This window comes from Vanessa atalanta, chromosome 1 (genome assembly GCF_905147765.1).
Source record: "Vanessa atalanta chromosome 1, ilVanAtal1.2, whole genome shotgun sequence".
NCBI classification, from domain to species: Eukaryota; Metazoa; Arthropoda; class Insecta; order Lepidoptera; family Nymphalidae; genus Vanessa; species Vanessa atalanta.
In genome coordinates, this window is record NC_061871.1 from 13,340,463 (window position 1) to 13,358,718 (window position 18,256).

The following is an 18,256-nucleotide window of genomic DNA, read 5'->3' on the forward strand; positions in this document are numbered from 1 at the left end:
ATCACGACTGTGGAATTATACCTTCGTGTTCGGGTCAGAATTTCCAGTTTCATCTGCACCAACTAAATGACCGAAAATCATAACAGCGTAATTTATAAGGCAATTTACATACAAGAACTCTGTGGAACCAGTTTCCGCTGACGGTTTTCCGAACCGATACGACATAGGAACTTTCAAGAAAAGAGCCTACATTTTCCTTAAAGGCCGGCAATGCACCTGGAATCTTGTGTCGCAGATGTCCATTGGCGCTGGTAGTGACTTTCCATCAGATGAGCCTTCTGCTCGTTTACCAGCTATTCCATAAAAAATAACTGACTGATGTAAAAAAATATTACATATTCACTGTCTGTGCTGTACTATGCCACATGCCCTAGGTGTTTATTCCGTGTACTTATCAAGCATCGTATAATATCTATAAAAGTAAATTCTGGTCCAAATTACAAAGTATAAAATTTATGTCTCACAAAAAATCACCTAAATTTAATAAGGTGACAGTTAAAGTTGGGCAAATACTGCTCTTGAATTCTCTAGACATTATAAATACTTATAACACAAACATATACATATTTCTTGTTTCTGATATAATGTTGTCACCATTCAGTTGGTGAAGTGTCCGGATCTGTAAAAAGTAGGATACCTATTATTATATGAATTAGAGTAAGATGAAAATTCCTTATCAATCGGATTAGTGAATTTGCATTAGCATCAACTAACATCTTTATACTTTTTACTTTTTATATTAAAAAAAAAATCAAGTCAAATCAAAATTATGTATTCAAGTAGGCTCATAAAAGCACTTTCATCATGTTACAGTGAAGAATTTAATGTAAAGCTACCACCGATTCGAAAAGTAATATGAGAAAAAATATTTTTTAGACATTTTATATTTATATATATAACTTGCCTATAGTATAATATACTTACCTATTTATATTTTGTCGTCATAAAAAACTTAAATAGATTTTAAACCTTACTACTACGATAATTTATCAAAAATTAAGTAAATAACGGTCTTTTAATCTCCCACTTCTGGGCAGAGGTTGCTTTCCTTTAAGGAGGAATAATGAAAATTAATCCACCATGCTGCTACGGGCGTTTAATTAATGTGGCATAATTCCATCCGACATAATATGACACATAGAGTTATCCTTATTTCTCACGATGTTTTCTAAGACGCAAGAGATGAATTATAACGAAAAATAGCACATGGAAACGTAGATGACCCAACTTTAATTACGTAATCTTAGCCACTGGGCTAATTTATCATAATTTTGAGAAAATTTGTAATATTTTACATTACGTGCCTAATTTGTGTTTATAATTGATCTCGTACACGATAGTGAAGGAAAACATTGAGAACAATGTTCTCATGTCTATTCCACAGCCCATGGGACATTTACAGGCTAATTTACCCTTTTATTACTTCATATTATACTTATAATTCGCCTACTTATAATGCAAAATTATAAAGAAAAAGCCGAGCAATCGATTATTTACAAATTTATTCCTATATGTAACATGGTTTTTCCCAATCGTTAGATCAATTTTAAAATAGCAAAAAATAAAATACTAACTAAAATAATAACAGTATTTCAAAATACTTATCTCAATAATAATAAGTAATACATATCTTTCCTTCTTAATACCTCAGCTTTTTATAAGCTTTATAATTTAAAATATTTTTAAATTTATATTTTTTGGAAAAGGAGCAAGGATGCTGTAAGGTTTCAAAGAACAATTTTAATTTTTTTTTAATAGCAACATTTATTTAATGAATTTTATATTATTACGTCCATTTATTTGCTATGGCTCTGCACGAAAAATAAATCGCCACATTCAACGGCGGATTGACGATGTAAATTTTAAGGCGTGACGGGTATGGGATCTTAGATGGTTTATCCCTTGTGTAGCCGAGCCCACTCACCCATCAAACCAGAATAAAGCAGTACAGTGCATTGATGTTTAGAATAATTGATGACCGCGTTGTGGGTGAGTACAATCTCAGGCTGGCTATGGAAAAATATTTATCAGAACATTTTAATTATATTTTTAAGATTGTTACTTCAATAAATTTAACCTAAGAGATCTTAGTATTCATCAATTGTATGAATTAAACGCATATTGCTAATTGGTTTGTATTTGATTTTTATAGTTACAATGTTTTATCAACTTTGAACCGATTGTGGACATTATCCCTTTCACTAGTTTATTATCTAGACCATATGTTTAAATATAAGATAATTTAGAGATTTAGCTGTGTACCCGATGGGACGTGCCATAGTAAACTTTATTCGCATTAAATTTATTTTTTTCTTCATTTCTTTTTTTTTTATGGCGTTGGTTGGCGGACGAGCATATGGGCCACCTGATGGTAAGTGGTCACCACCGCCCATAGACAAAGGCGCTGTAAGAAATATTAACCATTCCTTACATCACCTATGCGCCACCAACCTTGGGAACTAAGATGTTATGTCCCTTGTGCCTGTGATTATCTATTTATATATCTCTAGTATAAATAATGACCTACCCTAATTTTACGTCATTAGTTCTACCAAAAAAAACCAACAGTGAATCAACAGAATCCCTCATATAGAATTCAGATTTTAAAGTGAACCCGTTGTTGATTCATTTATGTAAACTGTCAAAAAAAAACTTATAAAACTTACCAAAAGGAACATACTGTTTGGAAATAGTTTTTAGTTTAGGGTAAAAATCAAAGCAATATTTAACATAGATTTTATAGTTTTCTTACAAACTGCAATAATTGCGGTAACCATGCATGACTCACGTTTAATTATTTACATCAACTCTTAATGCTAGTCACTGAACAATAACGAGGCAACGTGAATTAGCAGTTTTAAAAATAAATTACCTAATTTTAACAGTAAGAACACTGATCAAAAATGGTTTTATTATAATTTTATTGAATAGAAATATTAATATTTTAGCTTTGATATTAAAATCCACGTTATAGCTTAAGAGATTACAAATATCAACACAAGCCTAAACAACGATTTCCACACTTCTAACTTCCAAAAATATCGAACACCATACAAACTTTCAACCTAAGTCTTCATTAAAATAGTTATATTTCTAACGTCTGATATGATGAATTTCTGTACAAAATTTCGTCCCCATTTAACCCTTAGAGAATTTAAATCTAACTTGATGGTAGAGCTTTGTTCAGACCCGTCTAATTAGATGTCACCCACTCATCATATATTCTCCTACCATGCAGCCATACTTAGTATTGCAGTGTTCTGGTTTGAAGAGTGAATGAGCCAGTGTAACAACAGGCACAAGGGACATCAATAAAATAAATATTGTTCCCAAATTTGGTGTCGTATTGACGATTTAGGAAATGGTTAATATTTCATACAGCACCAAAGACTTGACGGTGATGACATCTCACCATCACGTGACATATGTACCCGTACGCCTACATAAAACAAAACTGGAAGCGTGATACAGGAATCAGTATCAAGTCCCCTGCTTCGTTCTATTTAAATATCATATTTAGTTATATAGTTGGCAACTAAGTGATTGCCGATTTCAAATAAGAAGGAAAATTCGAATCGAATTTCTTGACATTTTTAATTTTTTTTCGATTCATGTATGCGATACATTGAATTTCTCTGCAATATCACGTGTTGTACTATGACGGTCTGAATCAATAACAGCCTTGATATGGGTTGCATTGACTTCGACTGGGCAGCCAGATCGTTAAGCATTTTTCAATGATAAATTACCAGAACGATAAAATCTGGCGAACCAATATCGACACTGCCTTCCTTTCAAGACTTCATTTCCATATATGGCACATAACTTAATTTGTGCTTGCGATGCTTTCTTGGCTTTTCGGAACTAATACAATAAAATATGTCTTAAGTGGACGTCCTGTTGTTCCATTTTTTAATTGGGATAAAAACAAAACTAAAGCACTAACCAATATAATTATTTTACTATTAAAGGTAGAAGTCCAAACAATACGAAATAAATCTAGATTAGATGTTTTGACCACGTTAAGAAAACAAAAGAAAGTGTAAAGTCTACCTATCCACAAATACGACAATCACTTAGTTGCCAACCCAATATATTCTCACTTGAACTCACGATACGGAGCTTCTTATAAGATGAAACCATAAACTTAGACTTGTATAGAAACGCAAAATGCTGATGTTGATATAATAATATGTTTATTTACTATATTCGGCCATAAAGCAGAATAATATTTTCATCAAACTGTACTTAGTATTTCAATTATAGCCTGTGCTGTTGGGAAGTTTAACTGATTATACTATGATTAATTTTGACCATTCCTAAGAAGTGGCGTTACAGGTAAGCTGAAATGTCAGTTATGTGTTATTCAGATTATTGTGATGAGCAATATAAGAAGTTCAATGTTCATAACTCAGCGAAAAGAAAATTCAAGAATTACAAAAGCTTCGTAATACGCTTTTGTCATAATAAACTACGTAGCTTTAAGACTATTCCATTTCTACATACTTACAATATGTTAAATATTAAAGTCGTATCGATAAAATTGACATTATTAGAGGTAAATTTAATAAACATATTAGGCGTACAGCTAAGATGGTTAAATGCCACCGATGGCTGAGCCTACGTTAATTATCAAATATTGGTACCTATATGGATTTTATGGCATTTGAAACTTAATTAGCAAGATTTAGGAGCTTATGAGGCAGTGTTGCGTCTTTGTGTCGAATTGTTTCCACTCATATTTAAATACCTAAACCTGTTTTGAAATTTCAATAATATTTTCCTGGCCAATGGGACACTACATGTAATTTTTTTTCATACGTTTATGTTCATCATATAAATATAATCTGTTTATCAAGGTTTTTTTACATTAGGTTATATATTACTTATTGTTCATGCTTGGTTGATAAATATATTTATTATTATTATTTTATATTTTTATTAGTACCTATCTTATAAGTAATTATTGTAATAATCAGGTACCTATATATACTCTTATACAAGTATAAAACGGTAATGCATATTACAATAAATTGATTGATCCCTTTAATTAATGTTACGTACACGATCATTATAGGTACTTACGATATCAATGTAATTAAATTTGTTATGTATATAAGTATATATAACCAAACTAACCAGCGTCGGTCGCGAGAAAAAAGGTTGTCTAGATAAATTCACTCTATACGCATTTATACTTAATTACAGTTTAATACTTTATAATGTTTGCTAGTTGTAAGTGTAATTTGTTATACTAATTTGATGTATACCATTCATGTACGTTTACCTAGACTAGTTAGCCCCTATATATTTTTCTTTAAATTATCTTTTTACTATTTATCAGAAAGTAGGTAAAGATATTTAAGCTATTGTCATTAATGTGTACTGTTTTTGTATCAATAAAATCACAACTGATTTAACTAGCATAATTTTTAATCGATTACGGTACAGTAATTTTTTTGGTAACATTTTAAACTTGCTTGATTATCGCTCTATATATTATGCTCTACCCTATTCCCGGTTATTTTAGGTCAAATTATTCTCATCAAGATTTCAGGTCAGTTCAAACTAGATCCCAAAGGTATAGGTGCTGTGAACACTTGCAAATGATGGTGGACAACCTCGCTGTCTAACAACTGAGACTTGTCACTTGCTCTAGTTCACTCATTCACAAAAACGCTTCTCAACTCACTGTACAACGAACTGTCACAAAATAGGAGTTACATCTAGAAACTGTCCGTCTACATACTAACTAGACCTTATTTCAACTGATTTCCATTTTGAATCAGAATCAAAATATAGACTTTTCAAATCCGATAAAACGTTGAAACCCGTCTTTAAAGATTCAATCGATCCCCAGGATTTCTATAGCCTTTTACGTTGATATCTGACTTTTCTTTTTGACAAGGCCATTAAAGCAAACATAGAAGTTGCAGTGCCTCAATAAGCCTTCGTTTAAATGGAAAAAGTGCATCGTAAATAATAATCAAATTAATAAAATACACTTTTTATTTAAACAGTGAGGCAGGTAAAGGCCTAAATATATTATTTGAATCGTAAAAACTACAAATGAAATTCTGTATAACCTAACGTACCTAATAAAATGTCTATTTTTTCTTAATATAACCCTTTTTTCACGCAGTGATACCTTTATAAACTAATTCCTACCTGTTAGGAATATAATAATTATTAAAAAATTGTAAATTTGTATATGTACAAATCATATTGTCTTCGACAAGAAAATTATAATATTTGACAGTATACGCCAGAAGGCCTCGTTAGAGGACGGTCTATGCTGGCCATCCGACTTACGCAGGTAATGCCCAATCACGGTTGTTTTATAAAAGACCTGTGTAAGATCGGCCGCCAAGCGACGACGGCGTGTTACATTGAACCGGCATCCGCCCAGCATATTTTTAATACCGATACTTTAATTTTACTTTTAAACCACGTCAATAGTCAAACAGATTTGTCGGAAGCTGAACTGACATTCAGCCAACAACAGCCGCAACAGACAGCCCACATAGACGAGAAGAAACCATTAATTTAAAAAGCTTTCCAGCCTCGACCAGGTGTATAGGTCGGCACGCAGAGATACATTTTACAGCCTTGCCATCCTTCTTCGAGGGAACTAAATTCGCCTACTTCCTGACCACAATATACTGCTAAATCAGTTTCGAAAAAAAATCGAATTCGAATTACTTTAAAGCAAAAACTGTAAAAGAAATTGGTATTATACTTATTGGTTATTATAATTACTGTATAACATAGTTAAGTTTTGTTTTTTGGTAATTGTGAAAACGTACAGCGCCATCTATTATCACATAAAGTAATATACACAATACTAAATTATAGTTATATTGTACAATAATAATAATACTAACATAGAGTACCTGTAATTTTTTTATTATTTAAGAATTTTTTGTTTATATTTCCCCTTTTAGTAACGGGAACATTTAAGCTAGAAAAGCGACTTATTTAGCGGCAAGTAAGTTTAGTTTGTCGAAGATGTAAACTTAATAGATGATTCGAAGAGTAATCAGACAACAGTTAATACGTGTTTTTCGTAGTGACACGATGGTCAAGTATATAAGACCAATTGTGATATCCATGGAGCATCAAAATCAATAGCTAATTCTAAACATTTCAAAAATTATAAGACATTGGATAATTATAATATATGTGGTTTATTCCTTTTTTTGCTATTTATTGCAAGATTATTATGTACATTTGATATTATAAATCATTTATACATAACATTGTCATGCCACCTAGTCAGATTTGTTTTAAACCAAAATTTCCTGGGTATCCTTAAGTTAAAAGTTTAGTCCGACAAATACTTTCAGTAAATACCACTAGATGTCACTAACGTATACGAGATCAAGAGACGAAATGGTCTAGTAGATATTATAACAGAATATAAAGGAAAAACGTAGATTCGGCCCAGACGTACGTAATCGACTTATAATGAAATAACACATCTTTAAGAGTAATATATCACCGATTCGAAAAGAACCAACACAAATCTGAGAAAAACTGGCGAAAGAAACTTAGATAAGTTTTAGTAACAAGTATTATTTTCTTTATTTCTTTTTTTTATATATTTGCGTTTGAAACGATCATTTCCCAATTATGTTTTTATTTAACGTTATTCGTTTTATACCATTCTTTAACCCTGTATACTCCTTAAAACTACTACTCTTTAAAAAAACTATATCACTGAAAAATTCTGAACATTGTCTGGGATCCTGTTGTAATCTCAATAAAATTATATTTTTAACCGACTTCAAAAAAAGGAGCTTATTATGTACATAGATCACAATATCTAGTATAATATATAAAATATTGAGATGCAGAATTTATCACGGGGAATGTTCCGAGGAATTGTTTGGATTAATCCCGGCTGCTGAATTTCACCTTCGGACATCTCGTCAAAATTCCAAATATCACCCGCATCACCTAGATGTCCGAAAACCCACAACAGCGCGATTTTTAAGACATTTCTGCCTCGCACAACCACTCTGTGGAACCAGCTTTCCCCGGCGGTTTTTCCGAACCGATACGACTTGGGAACCTTTAAGAAAAGAGCGTACTCTTTCCTGACAGGCTGGCAACGCACCTGCACGCGCCCCGGTGTTGCAGATGTCCATGGGCGGTGGTAGTCACTTTCCATCAGGTGAGCCTACTGCTCGTTTGCCACCTCTGACATAAAAAAAAAAATGCGACACTAGTTTTTTTTAAATTTATTTCTTCGTGTAACATTAGAACACAGGATTTTCTGTAATAAATGCTCTAATGCTCCCAGAACATGAAAGTAGGTTTAGCATTGAGACATTAACTAACTAATACAAGATCTTTATAAAAGTTTAATCAATATCAAAGCACATTTACTTAGTGGTACCAACCACTCGTCATAACATATTCTAACATCAAACTGCAATACTTAGTATTATTGAGTTCTAGTTTTATTGGGTGGTTGAGGCATAAGTTGATGGTGTAAGTTTTGACTAATAGTTCTAGTGCCTATTTGTCAGTCTGACAATATATTTTATATATTGACTAGAAGTCAAAAATAACATTGATGACTTCTAGTCAATGGCTAATATTTATAGCCAATACCCCGCATGTAAGAACCACTTATGTAAGGAAAAGAAAACAAAAGTTATTGTTTATTACAAAGGATCTATTGAGTAATATTATTTAGTACCAGTAGTAAAACTATATTATCCTAATATTACACTAAGAAAAATATTATTGCCTATCCACCTTTCTTCCACTTTTCTCCTGGAGTGTATTCAGTCATTGGTTTGCCAGATATACCGCACGTCCCGATCCCAACCCTACCAGTTAAGTTGTCTGGAGATGCAAAAATGCTCTTGGTTCGAACACCTGTCTTTTTTGATGCCTTTGAATGAAATGAGAGCCATTTGTTTTTTTCAGTTTCTCTTTCTTCTTCAATTTGCTTGAATCTCTGCTGCTTCTTTTGTTTCTTCTTTTTTAAATACTCTCTATTATATCCCTTCCCAGGTCTGAAAAAATTAATTCCAGTAAGATATTGTTTCATTGTAAAAAATATCAATAGACTTAGGCCGAATGTCTTAGAATGATTTACAGTAATGATGATATCCAGCTGGCTAATTACAACCAAAGAGGCCAGTCTCGAGAGAGACTAGTCAATTACTCAGGGCATAATATGAAGTACAAATATACTCCCAAACATATATGAATGTGTCAACACTGCCAATTCTGGGCTACTATTCTACTAGGAATTTCTCAGCTTAAATTACTGTAATTTTTAGTATATTAGTAAATTGGTCTGACCTAGCATATAAACCCAGGACCTCAGAACCTGCAGCCTTTTAAGCTAGCTAAAAGATCAATGAATAATCAAGTATCAAGTATCAGTATCAATAATTTGAGTAAAATTATATTCATTTCATTATAATTATTAATAACCAAAATAAGAGCTAGACTTCTTATCTACAAGATAAATTTTAGATAGTTCTAGTGCCAATTACTTATTTTGAATTATTAATTAATTATTCAAAAAGACCATAATAAGTACTCACTTGCTTTCGTCACCACTTAACGGCCGTTTTGTTCCTGTTCCCAAAGATTTCGCATCCAATACTGATATAGGTTCTAACGTTGAATACCCATCAAACTTAACTTTGAGTATATTATCTCCTATTTCTTCTATAGTTGCTTCATAAAACCTTAAAAAATAATTAGAAACATGTGAGATGTTAGTATATATAAATTATACATACCTTATCCAACATGACTTGTATCATACATTTCTATATATATAATGTTAAAGAAATAATAATCACATACATGCCATCTGTTTTCCACTTGGCTAGACATCTCTCGCCAATGTGCCACCTTGGTATTGTCTTATCTCCTAATACTCCATCATCAGCAACCAGCAGGGAAGCTGCAACATCATCATCATTACTAGAACTATGAATATTATGACCTTTGGATTCACCCTCTTGAGTTTTTATTAGATCGCGTGTCAATTCAATTACTTCTTCCAAATCTCCTTTTAGTTTTAATAATTCTTCATTTTCAGGATCCGTCAGCAATGCCGCCTCGACCTTAAATAGTAAATAACGTGGTAGATATAAGTCAATGCCAGACACATTTTCGCATACAAAACTCAGTTATTAAACATTGAATATACCAACCTGCTGCAGTTGCAATTTATAATTTCTTAAATCATCAGCCATATTGACAACTTATTTTATTTATATCACATTCACTGATACAATATTTAGGAACGACTTAAAAATAATAGTTTGCGAAATATTTTATATCCAAAGCTGGAAAATGTCAAGCAGTCTTCGAAAAAACTATAATCCTATGATCCACAGGCGACAGCCACAACATAGTTATTTCGACTTAGTTAACAATGATTCTTCATTTTAATTATAAGATTTACAAAAATAATAAAACGTATTTCTTTCTACAGAAAGAAGAGAAATTTAACAACCATAAAATTTACATTCCACAGAATAAACATCGATGATCGAACAGACAACAGCAGTCAGAACTCAAAAGCATAGATTATATATCCAGATATACATGTAAAATTGTAGTAATTGACACAGATTAAACATAATAAAAATGTTATATATATGACACACATGTGACACTTCTTATTAGAGGACTTATATTGATTTATATAGTAAATAAACTAATAGCTTTTGTTACATGTAGCTCGGGGCTATAACTTAATTATTATATTATATTATTATATTATATTATTATAATATAATAATGTTACCATATCTAATAAAAAATATAACAAATAATATTTAAAACAACTCGTGGGCTTAGTTAGATCACATCAGAAAATATCCATATCTACAGTAATTATATTAATGATGAGTAGTGCACCCTACAGAATTGGCACATTATTAAGTAAATTGGTGTGTGCGTAGCTGTTATTTTTCCACAGGAACACTTTGAGTGTAATATATAATCCAATGTCAGCATTGGGTATTTTCTCTATCCATCACAAATATTAGTTCCAAACTCTCGTTTCATTATATCCATACATAGTCCATACCCAAAGCTAATAATAGCGTATTCTACTATGTTTGAAAAATTACTTCAAAATGTTGATTTTCCTAAAAAAAAGCCAAAAAAAAATAAAAAATAAACACGTTTTCTTGCCATAAAATTAAATTAAATTCTAAACCTTTTTTATTCCCGCAAAAAGGCTGTCAGTCATTTTGGTGACGTCACATTGATAAAAACAACAGTTGTGTATGTACAACTGGCATTCATTCAAAGTTAACAGCTATAAATATATGGTGTTTTTCGGGATAGTAATAAATTACAATCACTATCGTTGGAATGAAATGTGCAAATAGTTAGCATTAAAACTCCAGAAACTCAGACTTTTGTTTTGGTGTTTTTACTCTTAGTCTCCTCACGCATGCTAAGATATCGTGTCACTCAGTACACACTATTGCACGCCGATAATTTTCACAGCGGCAGGACTTTGTGAGTGAATAGATCTATAGTATGTTTAAAATTTAACTTTAAATGCAGAGTTTAAAGCAAAACTACTTATTGTTCCTTATAAATGACTCGAACCTACTCTCAAAATTAAAGATAGTAAGGATTTTCATGACGTAAAATTTAAAAGAGGTTTTTGTTAAGTTTTTTATTAAAAAAATAAGTTTTTATGTATATAAATAATATAAGCATTACTACTAGAACTTATCTTTAAACTGGATTTTATAATTTATTAGCCATTAAAATACATTTAACACATAAAGCCGTAAAGTGGTTTATTATCACTTTTTATCTTAATATATTACATAATATTAACAACTTATTGAATATCCAAAGGTCAGTCAAAGCGAATAATGCACTACGCTATAATCCTACGAAAGGAAAATGTAAGCTCAAACCTTACGCTGGAATAATCTCCGTAAAATACATGTAAAAGCATTATAAAAATTTATTGAAAAATGCGACCTTCATTCGTCCTGAAGTATTTAATACCATGATACAACCGCAATATTACTGCATAAGATATAAAACCTAACATAGTTTTTTTACAAATATCATAACCCTAAGTAATGGTCGTTTGGTCATGTGCAGTTTTATGTGTCGACGCTGACGAGGTGACTCTGCAGCGCCGTGGACTGATGGTAGCGCCGCCGGGACGCGAAGTCTTCGTTGTCATCGTTTAACCTCTCTTGTTCCACTGCGATGTCTCCGTGCACTGGCGTCACCACTAATTGTTCATATTCCAAAGGTCGCTTACTACAAAACATACATATTATAAAGTATATATGTCTTGTATATAAAGTTCGTGAGTGAATATATAGATCTATAATATAACTAGAGCACAAGCCGATTTTTACCAGTGCATAACGCCTTACGCTTTTTGTTTTGTTTAGTGCCTCAAACCCGCTGTGCAACCTTTATTCTTTACTTCACAGTATACATATCACATTTAAGGTTGGGTCTCTCTAGTGAGTATAATACATACTCGTACATAACCCACCCAACAAATCAATCATTCTAATGTTCACCGCCCAACATGAATTTTGAATTGTTGATGGCTCATTGTCAGCGTAAGGGATTTACTTCCTTCAATACCAATATCGCTCGTTATCATCAAACAGCAGTACCACCGGATTTCCCGAGTTGCGGGGTTGATACTGAACAGTGAATACAAACTCAAAACCATCGACTACCTACTACTAAAACCATACTTTCGATACGACGAGGTAGTTCTTTAAGGCAATTCATACTTTTTTATTTAGTGGCAGATGGTTGCTATTTATATATATTAATTTAGTTTCGGAATTCAGCCAAATATATGAGGTAAGTGATCACAATATTCCATGGATGGCATAGACTCTGTAATAAATATAAATCACGTCTTACATCGTCCCGCTTCGCAACATGCCTAAGTTGTTAAATATTTGGCTGGCTCACTCACCCTTCAAACTAAAAAAGCCTAGCAACACAAAAAATATTAAAAATAATAATTGATTAACAAAGAGCTACCATCTGCATCAAAAAGCTACTGTATCGAAACATAGTCAAAGCACCATAACAAACCAACACATTTTACATTTTATTATTAAGTTCTGCCATTTAGTACAAGCGACATACATGCAATAATTTCGTATTCAATAGTAAAATATTAATTATGTTACTTAGTTAATGGTTAATTAACCAATAACTGCTTCCATATCCACTTTATCTAAAAAAAAAAAATACTAAAAATATCATATTTACCCAATAGCTTGTAAGAATGCTATTTTAAGCCAATGGAAAAATCGGAATTCCGAAGCCCGACCAGGTTTGACAGCTGGGTTCGCGGCTCCAATGTACAGCCATATCAACCATAAGATAGACAAACAACCTAGCGCGTACATCCAATGAACTAATACCATTAATAACAATTTTATTGCTACCTGTAAACATTTTTTTAAATTAATTTATATAATTTATTTATAGTAAAAACATATAATTAAGGAATACTCCAAAATCATTCTTACCCCCAAAAGCGACAACCATCTATTGCAAAGGTGTGAATACCAATTTTTGTTTTTCGAATGCACACTCACGCTTGGTCGCCGAACTTCGCCATTTGATATACGCCCGTTCATTATTGCTGAATCAGTTGGGGACGGAGTAAAATCCTAAACAAAAGAATTAACACTCTATATTAATGAATTAAAATGTATTCTACAATTACAAATATAATTACAAATACTTATTTATAACAATATAAGTTTTTCCAAGAGAACAATATTTTTTTTTAGATCCGTCTTGAGTACAACAAGGGCCCGAGGGAAACTAATGTTTTGACGATCTGCCCTCCCCCTAAAAACATTTTTAAGCGACCGTCTAGGGCGCCTCACCGATTATCCAACCAGCGGTGCCCAAGTTTTTTGCATCGAATACATAACATGTTATTTCATTGAAAAATAACTCAATTTTTCTGACCCATTAGTAGTTTTTAATTATAGTTTTGACCAATTTTATGATGTAGATATTTATCAAAGAATTTTAACTTATGGCAATACAAGTAAATCATTTTTTTTCTCTTGATTATATTATTACTGTAATAGATGTTTTATTATATTAATATAATAGAATAGAACAATAATAGTAAATACTAACCCCAACATTTTTATGCCTTATTCTTTCCGGGAATAACAGATCCAAATCACTACCAGTTGCCCCGTACACCTGCATATCTCTTTGCGTTGGGCCCTGGAATCTATATAAGAGCTAAATTAACTTCAGAGACAAAAGAAAGTATAGAAAACACACAATATTAATTTCTTTTCATAAAAGCGGCTCGTTTGAAAATATTTATCAATGTGACTAATTGATTAAAAAATTATAAACAAATATTGGTAAGGAATTGTATCATACTGGTATTGTATTCTCTATTCCAACCAAAACAGGAAAAAGCCAAATAAACAACATTTGACAGCAAATTGACGCGATATCATTGGTCGGGAGCTTGATTAAACTGAAATGATATTCACTATGGATTTGCGAAAACATTACATTTTGAAAGTCGACAAAATTGTTATCGGAATTGAGGAATTAAATTTAAAGTAGGATATAAGTCGGGAAGTTTAATAGATAAATAATGTTATAAATAAAGACATATTAATGATAAACTCTCAATAGTGCACAATACATCTGAGTTATTAGCAAATAGCATGAAATACGTAAATCTAAGGTTTGTTTGTCTTTATTCCTACTTCGATTGGAATAGGCATATAAGTCAAGTCATGTGATAAAAAACAAATGAATATTATGATATGGTGCAAATGTTACAGGCAAAAGTAAATCATACCTCATTTCTCGTTTATGTTGCAAATCAAATGTTTGGGCGAGAGCAAAATAAGAATAATCTATGCTAGCGTATGTTATAAGAAAAGGCATAGTGACGATTGGTGCAAGCTTGTTTATATCTCCGATGATGATAAATGTAACGGTCACTACGGCTACTACAACCATTGAATAAATAGGAACTTTGTTGGGACCTCTCTGTGAAATAATAAGAATTCAATAAGTTTCATAAAACTGATTTCTCTTCATATTTCCAATGCAACGGCCACATTTTCGCGGCAAAGATTATTGTCGCTTTGTAGCAATTAAAATACAAGTTTAATAAAAAAAAAACAAACTCTAATACACTTTGTTAATAAAAATTGCAGTTTAAAAAAACGTCGCGATTATTATGGCGACTAACGAACGTAGAAAATGCGGAAAACAAAAATGAAGTACATAACGTCTCACTGGAAACAAAGACCGAATTAATTTTAGCCAACCATATAAAATCAATAATAGGAAAATCAAAGGTTTTTATTCACCAATAATGCTCTTGAAGATTCTCGATATGAATTGCTTATACAGATATGAAACAACAAAGAATATCTTTGCCTAATCGCGATAATGCGGCCGCAGCATAACAATTTCATTTCACTCACCCCATGACCAAGAACCTCAAGACCGGGTATAACTTTCTCATTAGCGATACTTTGTAAGACTCTAGGTGTTCCATACATAGCGCCGAGACAGGAACTCATTGAACTGACATACAATCCTGCTAGGAGTAAAATCGTTACTGCAGAAATATCTGCAGTTATCGAGAAGTTTTTAAGCAGCGCATCTCGAGTGACTGTTGCTGCTAATGTTATTATAAACATTAAATATAGGAATGTTCTGAAATTTTCAAAAATATTTGCACACTGAAATATTTAACGTATATATCATTTATTTACTTAGGTCACTTACCCAGTTCCTATAGCGGCTAAGGAGCCATTTGGTATGTTAACAGATGGATTTTTCAGGTCTCCACTCATGTTGATACCGGCTAGTATACCAGTAATAGTTGGGAAGAAAACACCAAAGCATTTAAACCATGTATAATTATCTTGATAGTTTGCCCAAGTATTATTAGCCATTGTGCCACTACTGAGCCATCCCTTAAATTCAGCATCTAAAAGCATTATCTTGTGGTTATTATTTAGTATTGATCAAATTTTTTTAGTTTCTTCATTAAAATTATAATAAATTTAACATATATTTGGAGCTCAACATTAAGTTCACAAATGTTATTTAAAAAATATATATAATTACCAGGTACAGATGTGAAAGATCCAACAAAGAAGTCCACTGCAGCCACCAGAATTATCAAAAGTAGAAGAAATTGAAGTTTTATCACCCACTTCACACCTGCAATATTAATTGTGCCTAGCAGTAGAACAGCCGCAACAGCAAAACCTCGGGCTGCCCATGTGTTGTCAGTGCCAACTAGATCTGCCATTGATTCACCAAATCCAAAAACATTTAAAGCACATCCTACAGCCTGTAAAATTGTTTTAATTGATTATTTATGTATTATATTTAAGTTTATCTACCATACAAATTTGCAGTCACAAAGGATCTTGTGACTCTTAGGCATTTATAAATCAATAAACAAAGTTGTATGTGAATAATAGTAAGATAATTAAGGATAGATTATTATTATTATAATCCCTTGTCAACATGTGACTCATATCATAATGATTAGTGACTCTTGGTTTTGATAAAGTTGTATAATAGTGAAAGTTTTAACCACTAACATGGTAGCGTCATTCATGAAGTGAGATAAAGTTTGCAGTCCAATTATTAACTAAAAAACACAAAAAAAAAAAATACTTAATTAACTTTGTAGTTGTTAGTAAATATAACTTTGTTTACCTGGCCAAAACAATATACCATTCCTAATGCACCTCCAAGTCTGGAGCCCAATGTATGGGCCAGTATAAAATACACTCCACCACTTTCTATTCTACACCGTTCACATATACCCACGGCAGATAACACAGAGATCAGGGCTACAAATACTGGAAATAAATTTTCAGTGAATAAAATTTATGTTAAGATTCTAAATTTTACTGTAACTAATTAACTGATGAAATATTGTATATTTCTAACCTGTAAACAAAACTATGAGTACTGCATTCACCAAGCCAGCTTGTCCAACCATCCAACCCGATCGCAAGAATACAATGACTCCGAAAATATTTATAAGACATGATGTAAACACTCCATCCCATGTACCAAAAAGAACCGGCTGTGATATGAAGAAATTAGATTTCCACCAAGGCACATCACCCTAAAATTATAAATATTGAGATAGTTACTCTAGGTACTACAATTAATGTACTTAGCCCAAATATTTGCAATCAATACAAAATAATTTAAAATCATTACTTATAAAAAACGTATTTGGTACCTGTACATCTGCGAAAATTTCATTGGCACTAGAAGCTTGATGACCGCCTGTACCATATTGTGATTCATTTCCCAAGTCTACGAATCCACCTGATTGTCTACGCATTCGAGCTCTGTCGTACCCTGGTTCATCACTCCTAAAACTATCTACGTCTAAGTCAGCTCCTCGTACTCGATTAGATGGATCCATTGTTATTAATATATTAGCAGTCTTATTTACTCATAATTATAATAAATAAATGCCTGTAAAAATGACTTATCGGTGATTAAATTGTATACTTAAACTATGAGAAAACATGACGATAATAAGTCTGACTGATGACGTACTGTCAATAATGTCAAATGTCAAGATTCAGCTATAGTATTTTTTTTATTCATTTATCTTGACAAAGGTATTATATTATACCGCTTCACAAGAATTATCTCATTTATTTCAAACACTTACTTGACTGAGAGAGTTCTGAGATATAATTTTAAAATTATGCTAAAAAAAAACTTATACTCAAACTCAAACTTATACTTTACTAGATGTGAGTTTTAAAAATTTCATAAGCCGGATCAGCATCAAAATGGGATTTTTTCCCATACTCAGAGCAGTTTTCTTCGTCACTATTATCATCTAATAACAGCTGACGAATAACTCCACCTGGAACCTCTACACAAAAAAACACACCCTTGCACCCACTAGCTGTCGTTCGACCGAGATTAGCCGGAATCTGGAATGCATACGAGGACGCATTCAAAATTTATACCACTCTTTTTGACTTCGCGTCGTCGTTTCGACGAAGGTTAGTTCGATCTAGGGTTAAGTCTTCAAACTTCTAATTTTACTGACTTGTGTTTTTTTAAAGCAAGTAAAGGATCATTAAACTGAGCAAAACTCGATTGGATTATACGTCCCACAATTAAAACTAATGATATCTACATCGGAAATGCTGTACCTACTTTTGTCTACTATTTACAACCGCAAATC

General features: G+C 32.2%; 2 protein-coding genes across 2 annotated transcripts; both read right to left on the reverse strand.

The window, feature by feature from the left end:
* Positions 1–8,662: 8,662 nt before the first annotated feature.
* On the reverse strand, positions 8,663–10,550 carry LOC125064420 (survival of motor neuron-related-splicing factor 30). The gene is made up of 4 exons (XM_047671416.1): positions 10,191–10,550; positions 9,838–10,100; positions 9,570–9,716; positions 8,663–9,029 (listed from the first exon to the last, which is right to left on the reverse strand). The coding sequence occupies exons 1-4, from the start codon at positions 10,230–10,232 to the stop codon at positions 8,759–8,761; spliced, it is 723 nt and encodes a 240-aa protein (XP_047527372.1). The 5' UTR covers positions 10,233–10,550; the 3' UTR covers positions 8,663–8,758.
* Positions 10,551–11,778: 1,228 nt separating this feature from the next.
* Positions 11,779–17,595, reverse strand: LOC125065449 (solute carrier family 12 member 8). The gene is made up of 11 exons (XM_047673033.1): positions 17,285–17,595; positions 16,984–17,164; positions 16,747–16,892; positions 16,144–16,372; positions 15,799–16,003; positions 15,492–15,726; positions 14,855–15,048; positions 14,164–14,263; positions 13,536–13,679; positions 13,273–13,451; positions 11,779–12,285 (listed from the first exon to the last, which is right to left on the reverse strand). Exons 1-11 carry the CDS (start codon positions 17,471–17,473, stop codon positions 12,123–12,125), a joined length of 1,965 nt encoding a protein of 654 aa, XP_047528989.1. The 5' UTR covers positions 17,474–17,595; the 3' UTR covers positions 11,779–12,122.
* Between the last annotated feature and the right edge of the window lie 661 nt (positions 17,596–18,256).